Source organism: Copidosoma floridanum, unplaced genomic scaffold (genome assembly GCF_036245765.1).
Source record: "Copidosoma floridanum isolate Cflo_tuat_1 unplaced genomic scaffold, Cflo_Japanese_pri ptg000019l, whole genome shotgun sequence".
NCBI lineage: Eukaryota > Metazoa > Arthropoda > Insecta > Hymenoptera > Encyrtidae > Copidosoma > Copidosoma floridanum.
In genome coordinates this window covers 14,499,674-14,517,875 of record NW_028321896.1, presented here as the reverse complement: position 1 = coordinate 14,517,875, position 18,202 = coordinate 14,499,674, and the positions used below count along the sequence as shown (strand labels likewise).

At 40.2% G+C, this 18,202-nt stretch overlaps 1 protein-coding gene and 1 pseudogene across 1 annotated transcript; both read left to right on the top strand.

Annotated features, from left to right (window-relative positions):
- Positions 1-242: 242 nt before the first annotated feature.
- LOC111643058 (U2 spliceosomal RNA) lies at positions 243-417 on the top strand (annotated as a pseudogene).
- Positions 418-2,945: 2,528 nt separating this feature from the next.
- LOC149374552 (uncharacterized) lies at positions 2,946-6,685 on the top strand. Its single transcript, XM_089592594.1, has 6 exons — positions 2,946-3,238; positions 3,393-3,491; positions 3,591-3,713; positions 4,178-4,363; positions 4,485-4,614; positions 4,723-6,685. Exons 1-6 carry the CDS (start codon positions 3,019-3,021, stop codon positions 6,320-6,322), a joined length of 2,358 nt encoding a protein of 785 aa, XP_089448720.1. The 5' UTR covers positions 2,946-3,018; the 3' UTR covers positions 6,323-6,685.
- Positions 6,686-18,202: the final 11,517 nt, after the last annotated feature.

Sequence of the window (18,202 nt, the reverse complement as noted above, 5' to 3'; positions counted from 1 at the left end):
TATCCTAACATCGTAATATTTTAATATATTTATTTTATCTATTTATACTTATTATATTTTACTATACTATAACGAAAAAAGAAAGAGAAAGGGGAAAGAATGAAAAGTGATAATAATAATAATGAAGCAAAAGACTGAAAATATACGTGATACTATAATCATTATATATATGTATAAAGTTTACACCTACACACTGACACAACATACAAATAACAACTGTACCTGTCCATGACAGGAAGTCTTTAACTTAAATAAACGTCTAATCTGTTCTTATCAGCTTGATATCTGATACGTCCCCCATTGGGGGACCAGAATATCGAACTGATTTTTGAAAACAGGCGGGACGTCTGGGGCTTGCTCCGGTCCTGCCACGGGTCGGCCATGCATTGCAGTACCGCAAGGATCGGCCCACACAATATAATTAAACATTAAACCCTCTTCCCTTGAGTACTAAGTACTCTTTACCACACTCAGTAAGCAGTGGAATCGCTAATATGATGTACCACATCGGTACGCGTATAAGCGTAACCTGCGAAACTTGTTCTAATACATCAAATGCGTACTGCAGTTGGTTCGTAGATACTTGACTACTACTGCACCATCAGAATCTACATTGTTTTAAATTGTTAATAGATTTCTCCAAAAACTCCAGGAGATGAGGTGTGAAATGTTCACCCTTGGCACCAGGTACCTCGGGGACAGCTTTTGTTGCGAAATTCGTGTTCAGTGACCCCAAAAACCCCCTACCCATGAGTCCCGGACCGATTATAGAACGAATATTCTGAAAACTCCAGGAGATGACGTTAGTGCCTTTCGCCCTGGGCACCAGGTACCTCGGGGACAACTTTTGTTGCGAAATTCGTGTTCAGTGACCCCAAAAACCCCCTACCCATGAGTCCCGGACCGATTATAGAACGAATATTCTGAAAACTCCAGGAGATGACGTTAGTGGCTTTCGCCCTGGGCACCAGGTACCTCGGGGACAACTTTTGTTGCCATAGTTGTATTCAGTAACCCCAAAAACCCCCTACCCATGAGTCTGGACCGATTATAGAACGAATATTCTGAAAACTCCAGGAGATGACGTTAGTGCCTTTCGCCCTGGGCACCAGGTACCTCGGGGACAACTTTTGTTGCCACAGTTGTATTCAGTAACCCCAAAAACCCCCTATCCATAAGTCTGGACCGATTATAATACGAATTTCCTGAAAATTCCAGGAGACGACGTTAATACCTTTCACCCTTGGCACCAGGTATCTTTAAGATGAATTCTGTCGTGATATGTGTGTTCAGTCATCCCAAAAACCCCGAACAATGAGTTTGGACCAATTATCTGATAAATTTCCTGAGAACTCCAGGAGACGACGGTGATACGTTTCACTCTGGGCACCAGGTACCTTGGGGACGATTTTTGTCGCAATATTTGTGTTAAGTAACCCTAAAGAAACCCCGGGTAACGAGTTTGGAACGATTATACAACGAATTTTACGAAAACTCCAGGAGACGCCGGTGATATCGTTAAGCGATTGTTGTTATTACCCCTAAACAGCAAGAATAACAACTAGTCTCTTAAACAAATAACAAAACAAAAACTTAAGTGTTACTGTTAAAAATATAATTTTCCGATTAATACAAGAACATATGCTGGTGTTGTAAAAAAAGAAATTACTTATTACTAATATAATGCATTAAAATACAGAAAAAAAAACAGTAATTTAAACAATCATAATGTTCAAAGTAATTTGTGCTTTAAGCATACATAACTTATAGATTTTGAAGACAGAAAACGTGCAACTAATTACGTTTTTAATACCTTAATAAAGCTCACTATAATGTTTTTGAAGGAAAGTGTTCGAAACATGCATTTTCTGTGTTTAAATCGAAGTCTGGAGCATGCAAATTATTCCATAATTAACTTACTGTTAAGTTTAATTTCAATAACAAGTCGGTTCAGGGTAGTTTCCCACTAAAACGTACGGGATAATTTCGGAAACGGGCACTACACGCAGTACATGGCTACACGTTCTACTTAAGCTTATTGAACTATTTCGGATCCTACACATAGACGGTGGCGTGGTCAGAGTTAAAAGCTCGCACGTCACCTATTGTTTTGCGTTTTTGGTTCAAACCTCACTTCAAATTTTTTTTTTTTTTATCAATTACTTATACGTACTTATCCTGTTGCACTTATTGAAACACTAATTTTTTAATTTTTTGCACTTACAATATTTTTTTTAATAAGAAATGTAACAGTTATATAAAAATTCTGAATTAAAAGGTTATTAAGAATTGAATTGAATTGTTAATTGAAGTATGAATCGAATAAACGCTTGACTTACGTTAAATGAAATATTTTAGTTCTGCTACTTTTAATATTTTTTTATAATTACATTTAATATTTGTTGGAGTATTGTATGTTGAATGATGGAAACCCAAACCCATTTAATGATTCTACTTTACGTTACTTAATTTATCGTCTTCGCAAAACTCGTCAACCGATTTTTTTATTTCCTTCGTTTTTCTCTCACAAAACTAGGGAACAACGAAATCACGTGATTTTTACGTTAACACACCTTTTTTGAATAATAAGATAAAATTCTACAAGTACCGCTAACCGGAACGAAAACGTATTTTGCGATTTCGCGGGTATTACACGACAATAGCGCCTGCGTGCCAACGTATAGTTGAGGGGGTACATTTATTACAAAAAAAAAAAAAAAAAAAAAAAAAAAAAAAGAATAAAAGGTGGGTATATATATATATAATCAACCCCTTCCCCGTCGTGCCAGCTGCCTGCAGCATCACAAAAGAGACGCAGGAATAGAGAGCGAGAGAGAGAGGGGGAGAGCTCTGCCCACCCTATATATATATATATATATATACCTACACAATATTGCATCCAGAGGAACGCGAACGTAAACACAGCCGGGCGGGGCTCCAACGTCAAAATTTCAACACCAGCCAGCATCGTGAGCGAAAATATAATTTTCAAATCAGCGAAAATTCGGCAAAAGGTAGATGCTCGGCGGAAAAATGGGGGAAAGTGAGCGAAAAAAGAAGCGCTACTGTAGCGTGCCCGAGTGTAAGTGCAGCGACGCCGAGCCCCTAATTTTTCACCGCTTTCCCAAGGATGACGAGGCGAAGGTCAGATGGAAAAGCGCCTGCAAGATCACAAAGGACATAACGGTGCACATGTTTGTATGCAGCAGGCATTTCAAGCAGGAGGACTACGTTTCAGGTATTTATGCCGAATTTGTACTTTTAACGAGATTAAACGCCGGTTCGCACGTCAATTGAGTGTTGCGTTGTTTTTTTTTTTTTTTTTTTCTTTTCTGTCCTATCAAATATTTAATGTGTGTTTCCAATGGCAATTGTAATTCGTCCCATTTCAGATTTAGATGCCAAAGTACAAAGACTCAAAAAAGGAACTACACCTAGTCAAAATCTACCCAAGGACATTCCGAAATTGGTGCCATGTAAATTACCAACCAGTTGAGTTCGTTGTGTTGAAAATAAATGTGGTTTTTTTGAAAATCGTCGTATTCGGTGTGAATCAAGTTTGTGATTTTTTTTTTTTTTTTTTTTTTTAGTTGCCGGTGTCAAGAGAAAAAGAATCAACGACCCGTTTCATAATGAAATAGCGAATATTTTGAGATCAATGGTTCACGACAAGGAAGAGGAGGTCCCCGTCCCTGCTACTTTTCCGGAAAATGGTGACTAACGTTATATCAACTACTTATAAATCTATATCCGTCAGTGTGATGTTTTAATTATATTACCTTTGGCTCTCAATGTACAATTATTTTATGGATTTAAAACGCTTGTCAGGAAATTTTTTTTTTAAATGATTAATGTGCATTTTTTTGCTGAAAAAAATTATTTATTCATCACTTTTCACCATACATTATTGAGAAAAGTTTTTTTTTCCGTCAGGTTAGTACAATAATTTTTTGCACAGCGCTTTGACTCTTTTCTTTATTTATAAATTATTTTTTCAACGTAAATAAGAGGCTACCATTTTAGCAAAAAAATTATATTGCAAAAAAAAAGTCTGTTAGTGTATGAAAAATTATGTAAACCATATTATTGGTAGAACTCAGTTGTTTTTTTTTTTTTTTTTTTTCATTCTGAATATAACTTGCCCAAAAGTATAAAAAAGAAAAAAAAATGTTTACAGGTATCAGAAGAAAATGCTACATACCGCACTGCATGGAAAAACCAAACGACGACAGGTTCTACCATTACTTCCCGCAAAACAACAAAATCAGGCAACAGTGGATGGACATTTGTGGCCTGAACGAAAAAGTAAAACCTTACATGTCCGTCTGCAGCATGCATTTTCAGCCCAACGATTACTTGATAGGTATGGCCAATATCCGTAGTATTGTGCGAACGAAATCATTATTTATTCACTTTTAAAACGTGTGTCGCGTGTAACAGAAATACCATAAAAGTAATTATTGATGTGTTACCGATCGAAACAGGTCCAGAAACGAACAAGCCGATCTTAAAGTCTCAAGCCGTTCCATCGCTAAACATATCATCGAACATCCACAGATCGGCCCAACCGCGAAGCAACGACGCGAAGGAAAAGCTCAAGATTCAGGAGCCAAAGTATAACATTACCTTCGCCGGCCAACCGACGAAAGCACAAATTGTCCCTAACTGTTGTTATTGTCGTGGTTTCGTTCATTAAAACCGCCCTCTTAAAATTTTGTCCAGGATCACCACCCATGAGAAAGCAGACACGATCATCTACACGGCCAGCAACGCCAACGACCTGATAAACTTCATCGAGAACTTCACCGAGGATTCCAAGGACCTGCCCGACAACTACCTGGACAGCAGCATCGTCATCGCCCAGCAGCTGAACGAGGACCTCGACAACAACCTCGACCTGTTCGAGGACAACCACAACCAGCAGAACGGCAACGCGGCCGACCCACCGAGTGTCGGGCGCTCCACGGATCATCGGCCCGGTGAGGCAAAGGACGAGACAAGCGCGGCCAAAAGGACCGGCAGCGACCAAGACGACAGCGGCCACGGCAAGGTGGTCGTGAAAAAGTCCGAGCGCGTGAACATGGTGATCAAGCGAAACGGCAGCGGCAGGAACTTCATCATCCACCGGAAAGCCAAGCCGGAGATCGTAGTTCCCCTGAAGCAAGGCGTCGCAGCGTTGAGCCTGTGCTCCGAGTGCGGCCAGCACTGCAAGATCGAGGAGGTGGACCGGCTGGACGGGGAGTTAGTGAGGACCAAGAACCCGGAGACCCTGGCCGCGCAGACGCTGCTCGAGCTCCAGAGCGTCGAACCCACGGACGCGATCGAGCACTCGATACTCGTGAGGAAGGGCCTGGAGATCTGCGAGAGGACGCTCCGCGGCGAGTCCGTCCACTTGATGGACCTGTTGGCCAGCGACAGGGAACTCGAGGCGTTCACGGGTCTGACGAGCTTTGAGAGCCTCGACAAGCTGACAAAGCTCGTCGGGCTGTACGAGGGCAACCACTTGGCGTTCAAGCGATTCGAGGGCGCCAGGGACCGGGTGGTCATGTGTCTCTGTAAGCTGCGGACCAATCTGTCGTTTGGCTGTCTGGCCAGGCTGTTCGGGCTCAGGCAGCAGGTCCTCGCCAATTGTTTTTTCACGATGACGCGCACCTTAGCAGTATTAATGGAGAAAACGATCAATTGGCCGAGAGCCGAGGAGCTGAGCAAAGGCCTGCCCGTCCAGTTTCAGGCTTTCAAGCAGACCAGGGCCCTGCTGAGCTGCATGGAGATGGACATTGACAAGCTGAGGTGTCCAAAGTGCCGGAGCTTGGGTAACGATGCCAACAGTGAGATTGATACTAGTCATGGAAAGGGTGGATGCGAGACGGTCAAGCTCGTGCTGGGCGTGTCCCCTGGGGGCTCGATAATATTCAAGAGCAACGTGTTCAAGGGCCAAAGATCGAATGGCTCGATATTCACGCAGACCAACATACTGGGGTGCTTGGACCCGGGCAGAGAAGCGATAATGACCGACGGGAGCTTGGACATCGAGGTGGAGTGCGCCGAGCGCAACATAAGCTTGATAAAGCTGCCGAGGCTCGACAAGGACGGGATCATAGACGCGAGTGATTTGGAGCTCGCGAAGAACGTGTGCACCGCTCGACTCCACGTTCAACGCGCCTTACGCCGATTCAGGACCTTCAAGGTAGTACAAAGCAAAATCACGTGGAGGATCTTGCCGTACGTCAACGAGATATGCACGGTGATCGCTGGGGTCGTCAACATGGGTAATTTGACCCCGCAGGACGAGACGCGACTCCAGTTGTCCTTTTTGAGATAATAAACGCGTTTATACGACGCCTTTAACTTATACGCTATCATCGGTATGATATTTTCTGTGAAAATCGTTTTTACATGTAATATTTATTTTACTTTCTATTTCTAGTATATTTACGCAGGTGATATTATAATATAACGTAATTATATGATGATCATGACGACTTTATTCCTCCGTCATAGTGCCAATTTTTCTCAATATTCTCGTATACTTACACTACATCATATTGTATACCTACTGTCATAAAATGTCGCGAGTATGTGTATGGTGTGACGATGTCACCCCAATACGTTTTACCATTTACATTTTTTTTTATCGCATGCTATTTATATACATATTATGTGCATGGCCTTCCGGCATAACGAACGACGACACTTGCTGCGAACGTTTTCAGCATTTGAAACTCGAGTTTTTTGTACTTTTTTTAAATGTACCGATAATAAAGGAAATACCAAGTTCATTTGTTGCAATTTTTATCAGTTTAATCTTGAAGATCCACAAAATACACAACCTCCCAATCAATTTTCTAACATTAAGGCGCGAATCATCGACTATTGCGACAGTGTTAAAAACAAATACTCAATGGTTTTTAAAACTAATAATAAAAAAAAAACGAAATTATTTAATTGGGCTCTATTTTTGCCACTATCCTTTTGCATAATAACATGATGCCTTGAATAGAATATCTTCTGTAATCTGTGAGCAAATTAAACTATTTTGAAAAAACCCGCGCCTCGTCCTAGTGTGCGCAAGATGTGCGCGCGAGAGCCGGAAGAGATGAGCTGCAGACGAAAAAAAGTGACAGTTTTTTGCATCGCATAACATCAGATATTTGTTTTTTTGTTTAATTTTTCATACAGAAGTTATGTACTTATAGGATTTTTTATATAATTTTATCTATTTGAAAAGCCTTTCAATAAGCAGAAAAAGTGTCATGTCTTTAAGATCACCGTGTGTACTTGTGTACATTGTGATGCTTGATGTTATTGTTATACATTAATTACGAGATTTTAGTTTAATTGTTGAAAATGGGAAAAAATTGCATAAGACCGAACTATTGGATACAAGACGATGATGAAGAAGGACGCTGTTTGAGTTATTTCAAGTGAGTGTAAATGAAAATAAATTTTGAGGTTAAGTGTCATAATTTTAGATGGGTCACGTGATAAAGCCGCTGTATATATAGATGGCTCGCTTTTATCACGTGTGGATTTTTTAAGCGGGTGATTTGTATTTTTTTTTTTTTTTTTAACGTAGATTTAAAATGTATATGAGTTCGACATTTAATAAAATACTTCGTGTGATTGCGGTAAGTATATTTATAATTATGACATTGAGAACATTCGAGGCATGTATTAAGTTTTGTGAGTATTCTTATTAGGTTGCCGTCTGACGAAAAAGTAAAAAACTTTGGTTGAAGAGTATAAAACAGCACTTTGATATAAAAGAGAATAAGTTTTCGTACTTGTGCAGCTTGCATTTTGACAATGATTCTATTGAAAAAACCAAAAGTGGACGAAATCTTGTGAAAAAAAATTGCTACACCAGTAAATTTTCACCAAGCTTAAAAATGTGTGTGGCAGCAGCAACTTTTAAAATTAAACTACTCATTTCAGATATTCAACAACATTTAATGAATTTCCATGTCAATTGCAGTTTGAGAAGAAATATTGACAAGTATCAGCTTGTATCTATGAAAAAAGAAAATTCTTGTTGCCAAACTTCTCATTCGAATATTCTGCCATCCGAATACGCGAATACGAGTATTAAATGAAGGTTGCTGTACCTCTTGTACAGATGATGTTACAGATGATAGTAGGAAAATTGATGGAGAAGGTGAATATAAATCGTTGGCGACCAAACATAAGTAACAGGTAAATCAAATACATATTGTTTCTTATTTACGAATACCAAATGAATATTTATCTACATCACGGAAGTAATAATAAAAAAAATTTTTTAAAACGTTGATATTTATAAAACAAAAGAGAATATATTCTTTATAAAAATTGTTCGGGATGTATCGAAAACGGTCCCTGGAAAACTACACACTACGCGATTAAGCTCATCAAGACAAACAAAAAAGCTATCAATTGAAAGTCACATTAGGAAAAATACTGAAAAAACTCTCTTAGCCTATTTTTACCATAAAATTCGTCAATTTTTAATTGACCATATCTCGGAATCTACGAGTGCTTTTAGGTTCATCTTGGTAAGCTTAATCGCGCAGTGTGTAGTTTTCCAGAATAATTATGGCTACACCCTGTATATTGTTATATTAATACATTCATCATGAAAATTTTGCTTGTAGTGTAAATGGTTAATAAAAACTAACTGCTAAGAGCAACGACGACTTTCAAAAAGAAGACGAAAAAGAAAATAATTTGTTTAAATGGAGGGACAACTTTCAACTTTGATGAAGAGACTTTGGAGAAGTAACACGTCTTAAAACTTGTCATGAAAGCAATAGCTCAAAAGCTCAATTGAAAACGTACTGTATACATTAACGCAATAAACTTTGTATTTTTTTTTTTAGTACAAATTTCGTAGTTACGTATTATGTTTTGTGTTTAATGTAAAATGAGCCATTAGTTGCTTCTGACAGTAGCTCCAAAGTGATGACCACTTAAATTTCTTTCCAGAAAACAACGGGATTCGTCGAATCTGTCAAAATTCAAATTTCCCCTACAAACCCCGCCAACCCCCTGATTCGAGGAACGAGGGTAGAAAGCTGCCGTACCGAACGAGCTTTCAACCCGCGCGGTTTACAATTTCGTATGTATTACAACAACGACCACCACCAGCTGGCATACATGTGTATAATACAATACACTTTGGTTTTGGTATACAGCTCCGAAAAAGAATCCCGGGAAGCGGTACAAAATTATAACCAGCATGTGGGAGCAAGACGGAGAAAAAGGGGGTGGCGAGAAAAAGAGAGAGAGATGTTGGCTGGCAGTGCTGGCACTCAAAATATATCTATGTATGGGTAAAAATGTGCTCCTCCCCGCGGGTGGATCCGAAAAGTACACACACATACATATCATACCTATACTTACGGACCGCGAGAGAGCGGAGCACGGCATGTTTCCTCGGTAATTACTTCGCCAGCAACATTTTTGCTCCTACCGGAGCACATACACGTAATACATCGTATATACATACATGTAATATACACCTGTAAGATATGCTGCTGACAGCGAAACGGAGGGAGTACAGCGGGTGCACGAGTATCGTTAGAATCTCGGTGTCGTTTCGTGTAATGTAGTGCACCGACGTTAAAAGAACAAAAAGCTCTTGGTGATCGCGAGATGTACAACCTTGTTACATTTTTATGTCAGTGAAACGAAAATTGGTGCTCCTCAACCCTCGCGCGTGCTTTGTAATTGTCCATGCGCGGTCGTGACGTTTGTCTCTGCGAATAATTGAGTGAAACAATGACATTCGCTTGACTGAAATTTAGGTAAATAATTGCAGGTACATCGATAACAGAGTGGATCGGTCTTCCGGGGTTTATGTATTACTCGTGCTAGGGTGTGTATTTTTGTGCGACTATATATATTGTTTAAGGAGATTCGAGATTTCGGATTTCGGAGCACAGCAGAAGAAGCATCCAGCAGCAGCCGACGTACGAGCAATGGTGAATGGTTTCATATATACATATATATAAATATATATGTGCACGTATACATAAATAGATATAGGTTCGTGTTGTGCTTCGTGTAAACAATGGACTCATACTTGTATATATTTTAACTTCTTTTGTGGCATAAATGTTCGTCATACGATTTTTGAGAAGAATCGATGTAGAGCTTGGTTTGTCTTCTACGCAGCAGTAATTCTTACGTGTATTCCTTCGATGTATATTTCTCGGCTAGATTGACCGTCAGTAGCCGCCTCGTTTGCCTGACCGTTAAGTTTAGCGCGCGCTTTTTGTATTTTCGTTCGAGCGATTGTCTGTGCTTTTTTTTAAAAACCAAATTATACGGTACTATAAATCGAGTTTCTTTTGCAATGTACAATTTAGGATTTTTTTTTTTTTTTTTTTATGAAAGATCGAACAGCTCCGCGATATTAAAGGGCCCAAGTCGATTTTTCGTGCAATGTAGAATATGTAGAGCTCTTGAAAATGAAAAAAAAAAAAAAAATTACTGTCATCTCAAATAAGGTATTAATTAAATCAACAGATTGTTTTCAAAACGTGTCTACGTAAAAGGCTGCGCGACTAGCCCCATTGTTCGTGTCCTTTGAACGATCTGTTGCTTTTAAATCTACTTATCCTGTATTCTTTTTCTTTGAAGCCGTCAACCTTTTCCATCAATAACATCCTAATGTTGGTCCTTGATACATAATATATATTTCTCTGGTCACACAATTCGTTGAAATCGACCGATTTTATTCAGCAGCGTGTAAATTCAAACGAAACTCACGTCAAAAATTATTTTAAGCCTCGTACGCGCAACGAGTATCGCTCAACGATGGATATGCGAGAGCTTGCGAGCTTTTTTTACCGAACAAAAGAGTTAAAAGATAAAAACGAACGTTTATGGAAAAAAAATACGTGTCTTGTTTTTTTTTTTTTTTTTTTTTTTCACTCATAGATTCAAAAATCGGTTGGAGATCTTCCAAAATATGTACCTCAAAAAAAGTGTCACTGCTCCAAAAGCGTTTGTTACGACCGAAAACAGCGACGGTTGGGGGGGGGAAGCTACTGTTTTCGTTCGGCCCTTTTGTTTTTCTCGGTATCATTCACGCGGGGTACATCTGTCAAATCGGACGAGTAATCAGTATCGTTTCTCGTCTTCCCTCGCTTGGGTGCGGGTGGAAAGCGTGAAAAATTAGAGTATCCCAATTTGCAGAAGAAAAAAAAAAAAAGAGCAAAACAGTAGTAAAAGAAGGAAGGAAGGTGGGGGAGAGGCGTAAGGGACACTCGATCGATCGTCATCTACTGGCCGTCTGGTACTCAATTACGGCCACGGCCCCGATAAGCAACACACGCGCGCGGCCGAGACGAAGGAAAACGCCGGGGCTACGGAGAGATAATGCGAAACCTGACTATCGTCACCCTAATCCTCTCGGAACGTGGATAATAAAACAGTCTGGCCGATGAGACCCTCCCTCATTCAAATAACTTGTGATTTTTATTGTGTACTTACGCGTGCTCGGTGTCATGTATTGCTACGAGAACCGGAACGATGGACGTACAAATTAGCTGTTTATTATAGATATACGTGGGTCTGCAGAGATTTTTTGATGGCACTTAATCACCGATTATCATCCATGTGACGCATGACTCGGCCTTTTTTTCCATTCATTTTGGATTCTCCAATGATGATAGTGGTTGGCTGAGTGGGGAGTTTTTTTTGAAAAATTACAGCGCGGCCAGCTCAAGTGGGCTGATGGAGTTACTCGTGTGTGACGTGAACATAATTTTTCCGCTGAACCTTAAACTTTTTTGGAAAAATTAGTGGCGTTTGTCTTTTGTCGTTGAAACCATTTGTGGAATTTAAATCGCCCCTTTTAAAGTATCGTAATTACAATAGATTCGACCTCGCAATCAATGATAAAAAATAGGGGGGAAGAGAAACGAGGTGGACCAAAGATTTATTCGATCGACAGAAAGGGCGCGATTGTTGCCTACTACATTGAACAGGATTGTACATTTCATGATAGCGTGTCGATGGAGGCCCATCAGCTCTTGATGCGACGCTTGAAGCAAACGCATTGTTTCGTGGTGAATAGCGAGACGTTTTGCAATGCATTGCATCTACATATACTCCGCATAAATACTCGAGAGATGCCGGTACGTGTGCACACTGAAACACGAAATTCCGTCAATCCAAATGAACGTTTATCTGAATGTACAAACAGAAAAAAATATTTATTTGAATGAAATAACTATTTGATGAATCAAATGAATGATTTCTTTGTAAAATGATATTTGATTGGTTCAAATAAACAACCAAAAGATTTTTAAAAAATTAACATTTATGTGGATTGACGAAATTTTTTTTTTAGCGTAATCGTGTAATGTATGGTTCACGTCGAGACTATACACAAGAATTGGTTGGATGTAAAAGCCACCGAGTTGTTCCACTATCGTCGTCGCCCCTCTATTATTTGGACTAAAAGGCCAGAGGCACCTCGACAAAAAAAGCCCACCAGCACTAAAGGGGCTCGAAAATATTACAAAGAAATTAAAGGAGGAGGGGGAAAGTCGCGAACTTGGTATGTACTACACGTGAATATCCGCGAGAGGAAACAAGAATAAAGAGGACCGGGAAGTAGGTGCAAGCACAGCAGCTGTTTTAGCGCTGTTTCAGGTCGATTGTACACCATTGCGGGGGGAAGGTGTTTCCGGGGAAATGCGTATCGATGGCTCGGTTTTGGGTTGTAGTTAAGGGGACGTAGTTAATTTATACTACTCGGAGAGAAGAAACGGATCAAGTTCTTTGGAAAGTCGTGGCAAAGTTTGTGAGAAAAAAAAAAAAAACTTTTTTTTTAACCAGGCCATTCATCATGTTTGAACGATAAATCCCGTACCCAACAGTGTGCACTTGACTTTTAAAAATGTTGGGGATGCCTTTTTTCTATACTCGTGCACCAACAGCAGCGTGCGAATCTGAGAACGAGGAGCATCGAAGCTCTATAGTCTTGTTGTTTTGATCGTCACTAAAAAAGACGAAAAGCTGGCGTATGTTGTAATCACAAAGCTCGAATTTTTTTTTTTTTTTCGTACACAGGGGTAACAATGCGATTTTTTTCTTTCTCAAGCGAAAAGTAGGTGTTTAAGCAAAATAGCCTAATGAAACCTGTGAGTTGTTAATTGGAGAGGAACAGAGCCTGAACTCGATTAAAAAACCCGATTGGTCGCGCCAACGGAGAAAGCGCCGAGATTTTAATTAAGATTCCGTAGGGAAAAGAAATTAAAAAAAAAAAAAAAAAAAAAAGCGTCGGAGATGATCACACAAAGAAGCCCTGTGCTCGAGGGTAGAAGAGTCGATTGGAGGGTTTTTTTTTCTTCGCCTCTTGAGCTGTTTTCGCTCGCAGTTCATTCGTGCCCATAAGTTTTTTCGAAATAGTACAGAACTCAAAGAAAGATAGAAGGATGTCCTTCGAATACGCGAAAGAAGAGAATTATTTCGTCTTCGGGACCCGATTTTTTTTGTCATACGGGTAATACGATGGTTGGGTAACGTGGGTCGCAAGATTACATTTTTCCTTGAAAAGAGAACAACAAGGATCGATCGAGCTATTTATGTAATGTTTCCATGTAACGCGCGTGCCACTGCTCAATGTCGCACGCGACGTTTTTTTTTTTTTTTTTCTTTTCTTCAACAAAACTTTATTTTACAAAATAATAATTGAATACAAATCGTACAAATAAAACTCTGATCAGCAGACTTTCAAGATGCGAAATAGAAAAAAAGAATAAATACTTTCGTTTCGATGTATAAAGTGTAGGTATGTTACATCGTTTAAATAGAAACAGACGAGATTGTTCGGACATTCTTTTAAATGGAAATTTAGATAGAGTATGGCTAAAAACCCCAGCTTTGGTATGTATTCCTCAAAATAATGCAGTAAATTAAAAAGAGACATCTTGTAGCTGCATAGTGAAAGAGAAAAAAATGATTCCTTTCGATGGGTACAGAATAGATGTGCACAATGTCTAAGTAGAAACAGACGAGGTTGTTTGGACATTCTCGCAAATGGAAATTTAGATAGAGTATGGTCAAAAATCTCACCATTAGTATACATTGCTCAAAATAATACGTTTCTATGTGTACAGTGTGGATGTTACATCGTTTAAGTAGAAACAGACGAAATTTTTAAGACATTCTCGCAAATGTAAATTTAGATAGAGTAGAAACAGACAAGATTGTTCAGACATTCTCACAAATGGAAATTTAGATAAAGTATGGTTAAAATTTCAGCTTCAGCATGTATCCCTCATAATAATACAGTAAATTAGACAGATACCTTTTAACTGCATAGTGAAAAAGAAAAGAATGATTCATTTCGATTGGTACAGAATAGATGAGTCACAATCTCTAAGTAGAAACAGACGAGATTGTTCGGACACCATCTGAGATTCTCCAACTATACTAAATAAGCGTTTTTTGTTTTTTTTTCGTCAGAAAGCATTACTGTCAAACTTAATAGGTCGCCGATGAAGATCAATTGGATACGTTTCATCCACACGTAAACCCAAATATTATAACATATACGTATTTACTTGTACGAAGCTGACGTTGAACTTTTGTCCGACGACTGATGCATAGTGCATTTTTCCAACGATGCGTATACATACTTGTATACATTGTAAATTTGCGTTTATCGAATTCTTGTGCCCGTGATGGGGGGGTCACGAGAGAATGACGCACTAGCACCGCTCGCCCCTCCCGCTTCACCTCGTCGGGCCAACCTACTTCGCGGTTATAAGCATCGATGATGACGACACGGACTACGTCGACACGAGAACTCGTGACGTAAACGCGGCCGTGACGTCAAATGCTCTCGCGAGAGAGAAGGGAGGGGGGGGGGATAACCGAGAGGGGTCAGGTCGCCTCCTCCCGAGCAGGCACATCGATCGTCCCGCGCCAGTCTCCCTTTCATCGTCCTGCATACATACGTGTATCCCTCTTTCGAGGAAAGGCAGCCCCTCGTCCTGCTGTACTTATTTTACGGAACGGAAGACTTTGCTCTGTGCGCGCGGGGGGTTGGATACAGTCGCATCTACGTGACACGGGCCCTCAACTCGACCTCAGCGGAGAGCCGAGACCAGCCTCCCGACGAGCCCTCCTCTCTTTTAGCTTACCGCACGCGTTTCCTCCCTCCCTCCCTCGCTATTTGTTTTTTGGTGTACCTTATATGTAACACATCATACGCATACAATACGTGTAGCACAGGTCTGTGCTGCATCTGTGGTCTCAGTGTAGCGCCTACGTCGCGTGCAAAATCCACCCCTATTTATCGTAGCCCTGTAGCTCTATTACTATCATTGTTTGGACGACCACGAGTAAGTCGGTCTCGCGCCCCTTTCTTACATATACGACGCATGTTTATCTGCGCTACTAATCCCCTACACCTATACTGGGTGAACTATACTTTGAAAGTTTACATACAAAAAAGTTAATAATTTTTGAAAATTTGCCTACTAAGGTGGAACTAAATTTACCAAGCACTCAAAGTAAATTTACTTTCGCAATTGTACTAGAAACAATAAGCGTGTATTGAAAAAAAAAAAAAAAAAAAAAAAAAAAGGTAGAATTCCAGCTTAGGGCACAATCAAACAAGTAAACGGACGGACAAACGAAAAATGAAACAAACGAACAAGACGAGGTAAAATTGAACAGTCCTCGTTTAGTCGCCGCGAGCTTTCAAATCATCGTAAAAGGGGAAGGAAAAAAAAAAATTGCGAGCTCGGGGCGTGGATCGCGTGTTCAATAAAAGAGCCGGAGCGTCCGTGTGTATACACGTATGTCATAACAAACTCTAGGCCAGCGCGTCTGTATATGTATGTACATACATAACGGATAAGTACTGCCCGGGACTGGCGCGCAATTCGAGAACCAATTCAATGGCTCGACGATCGATGGTATACGTATACATAGTACCCGCAAACAAACCACCTTCGCGCGTCATTCGATTAACAATGATTCCGTGTGTTTTTACGCTCACCCATCGATTGTACGCTTAGTTTCCTATACATGTATGTACGTTAAGGTTGGAGATTTTTATTAGCTTTTGCGTCGTGTAACTTTTATAGCCGGCCTCAACGTCATCGGTGCCATAAAAATCTGTGCTCGCAAATACCTTTTTTTTTTTTTTTTCTTCACTGTTCTGTACACTGATTTGCGTGTAAAGTATATATTCAGTAAAATTGTACTTGGCATCTGACAAGGAGAAAAAAGGAGAGAAAAAAATGCATCCCGCGTCGAGTCCTCAAACATTTATAGAAATCATTTTTTCACCGAAATTTACCGACAAGTCAAGTGTAAAGCTGTCGTTTGAAAAAAAAAAAAAAAAAAGCTCTACTTGTCGGCGCGACTGTCTTTCAAAAGCATATCTTTGGCGTTCGAGCGCATCACGCGCTATGTATACGTGTGTCTCTTTCCTCTTCCTGTGCAGCCCTTTACGTTGGTATGCGATCCCTCCGGGATGACTTTCCATTCGAATGCGAAGTGAGGCCCGTGGCTCGAGGTACAGGTATTATTTTCGCTTGTTGAGCCCTTTTTTTGCACTTCGGTACGGAATCAACTTTGAGTTTACAAAAGAGAGCTTACGATGAACGCTGATAACGTTAGTCGAGCGATAAATCGATCGGAGCTTTTGGCTTCTCGTGCACTGCTGACTTACTACTGTTGTTTTTAGCCGCGTTTGGCCAACTGATGAAAATGGATTCAACTGTTTGATATTGGAAAGCTGATCAAAGATTAAAATAGATGAAATGGTTAGTTGCGTTTTAGCGCCAACTACAGAATGTTCAAGTACAAAACGTTGTTTTACACAATGCTGTGCATATATTGCGCACCAAAACCTTCGACAAACACCTTCAAGGTACGGTCAATCATTGTCGTTGCGCGTACTTGTATTCTGTCTCTGTTTGAAAAACATCGGAGCAAATAATACGAGACTCCGATCATTAATTTTTTTTTTCTCTTAAAAACAAACATCTACAACAACTTGGTGACTTAAAAAATCCATCGTATAAATAACAACTCGATTGTAATGACATGGTTTGTTTGTTTTCCATAAAAAGTGCAAGAAAAAAAATAAATAAACATAGCGTACTGCCCTTTTTTTTTAATATTAACAGAGTTACATCACAACGTCGACGTTACGCGACCATTTGCAAATTACATTCTTCGCCGCATACGTCTACCCGTTTTCATCGTATACATTTTCTCTGTTCGAAAGTGAGCTGTATCTCATCCACCTTTAATGTGATTGCCTGCATTATGCGAGCAAACGACGGTAAAAAATTTTTCAACTACAACACAAATGCTTTCTATGCTTTCGGATGAACAAAAAATATACTACGATGTATCAAGTGAAAAATTCTTCGTTCAGCCCAATAATATTGTAATATTCCACCCATATTTTTGAAATGTATACATGTATGTACGTTCAATGGGATTAATCGCACGTGTCCATATGGATTCATTGACACAGGATGGAAACAATTGGACTAAAAGTAGAAAATAATACACCCCGTCTCCACGACTCCTCGATCATTTTAACATCAATCGATGGACGATCAAATGGATATTCCTTCCTTACCAACACTTTGAAATCATGTAATATTACACACTTAAGAATCCCATCATCGATCGTGTACTTACGTACCACCAACGTGCCCGCACCCTTTCCAACTTCAATTAGCCTGCACCACTCCATAGTTTCGAAGCGTCAGAGGTTGAGGCTCTCGCCGGCTTGTACAAGACTTACTCCCCCCGCCCCTGAGTACACACTCGACCAGTATTAATTAGGCTAATGTTCGAGGATGAAAACCATATGTATATGTATATACGTCCAAGCGGTGAAAAATCGATCATCTCGAGCCGAGCGCTGAAACGGTCGGGTTGTATTATTAGCATCAGCCGAAGAAGCTCCCGGAACCCATAAACATTTTATCTTGTTATCCCACTCGGCTTCGCATAGTTCGCGTTGGCGCGTACTTTTTCACCGACGCCAAACTCGTCACGGGAGCTCATTTCCCGAGAGTACATTGCTGCAGGAACGTTGTTAACTGCAACGGCATTAGCTCGTGTGGTACGTTGCGGGGTATTGCATGTATAGGATCGAGGTGGTGACGGGGTGTTATGCACACCCCGCGCGTGAGGAAACGAATGCTCAATTGGATCGCGTAGTGCGACG

What these genes read in the sequence shown, in the direction of transcription:
- LOC149374552 (XM_089592594.1), top strand. Translation starts at nt 3,019, where the DNA reads ATGCTCGGCGGAAAAATGGGGGAAAGTGAGCGAAAAAAGAAGCGCTAC. An exon ending in GCAGGAGGACTACGTTTCAG is followed by an intron (nt 3,239 to 3,392) that starts GTATTTATGCCG and finishes GTCCCATTTCAG; the next exon opens with ATTTAGATGCCAAAGTACAA. An exon ending in TGCTACTTTTCCGGAAAATG is followed by an intron (nt 3,714 to 4,177) that starts GTGACTAACGTT and finishes AAATGTTTACAG; the next exon opens with GTATCAGAAGAAAATGCTAC.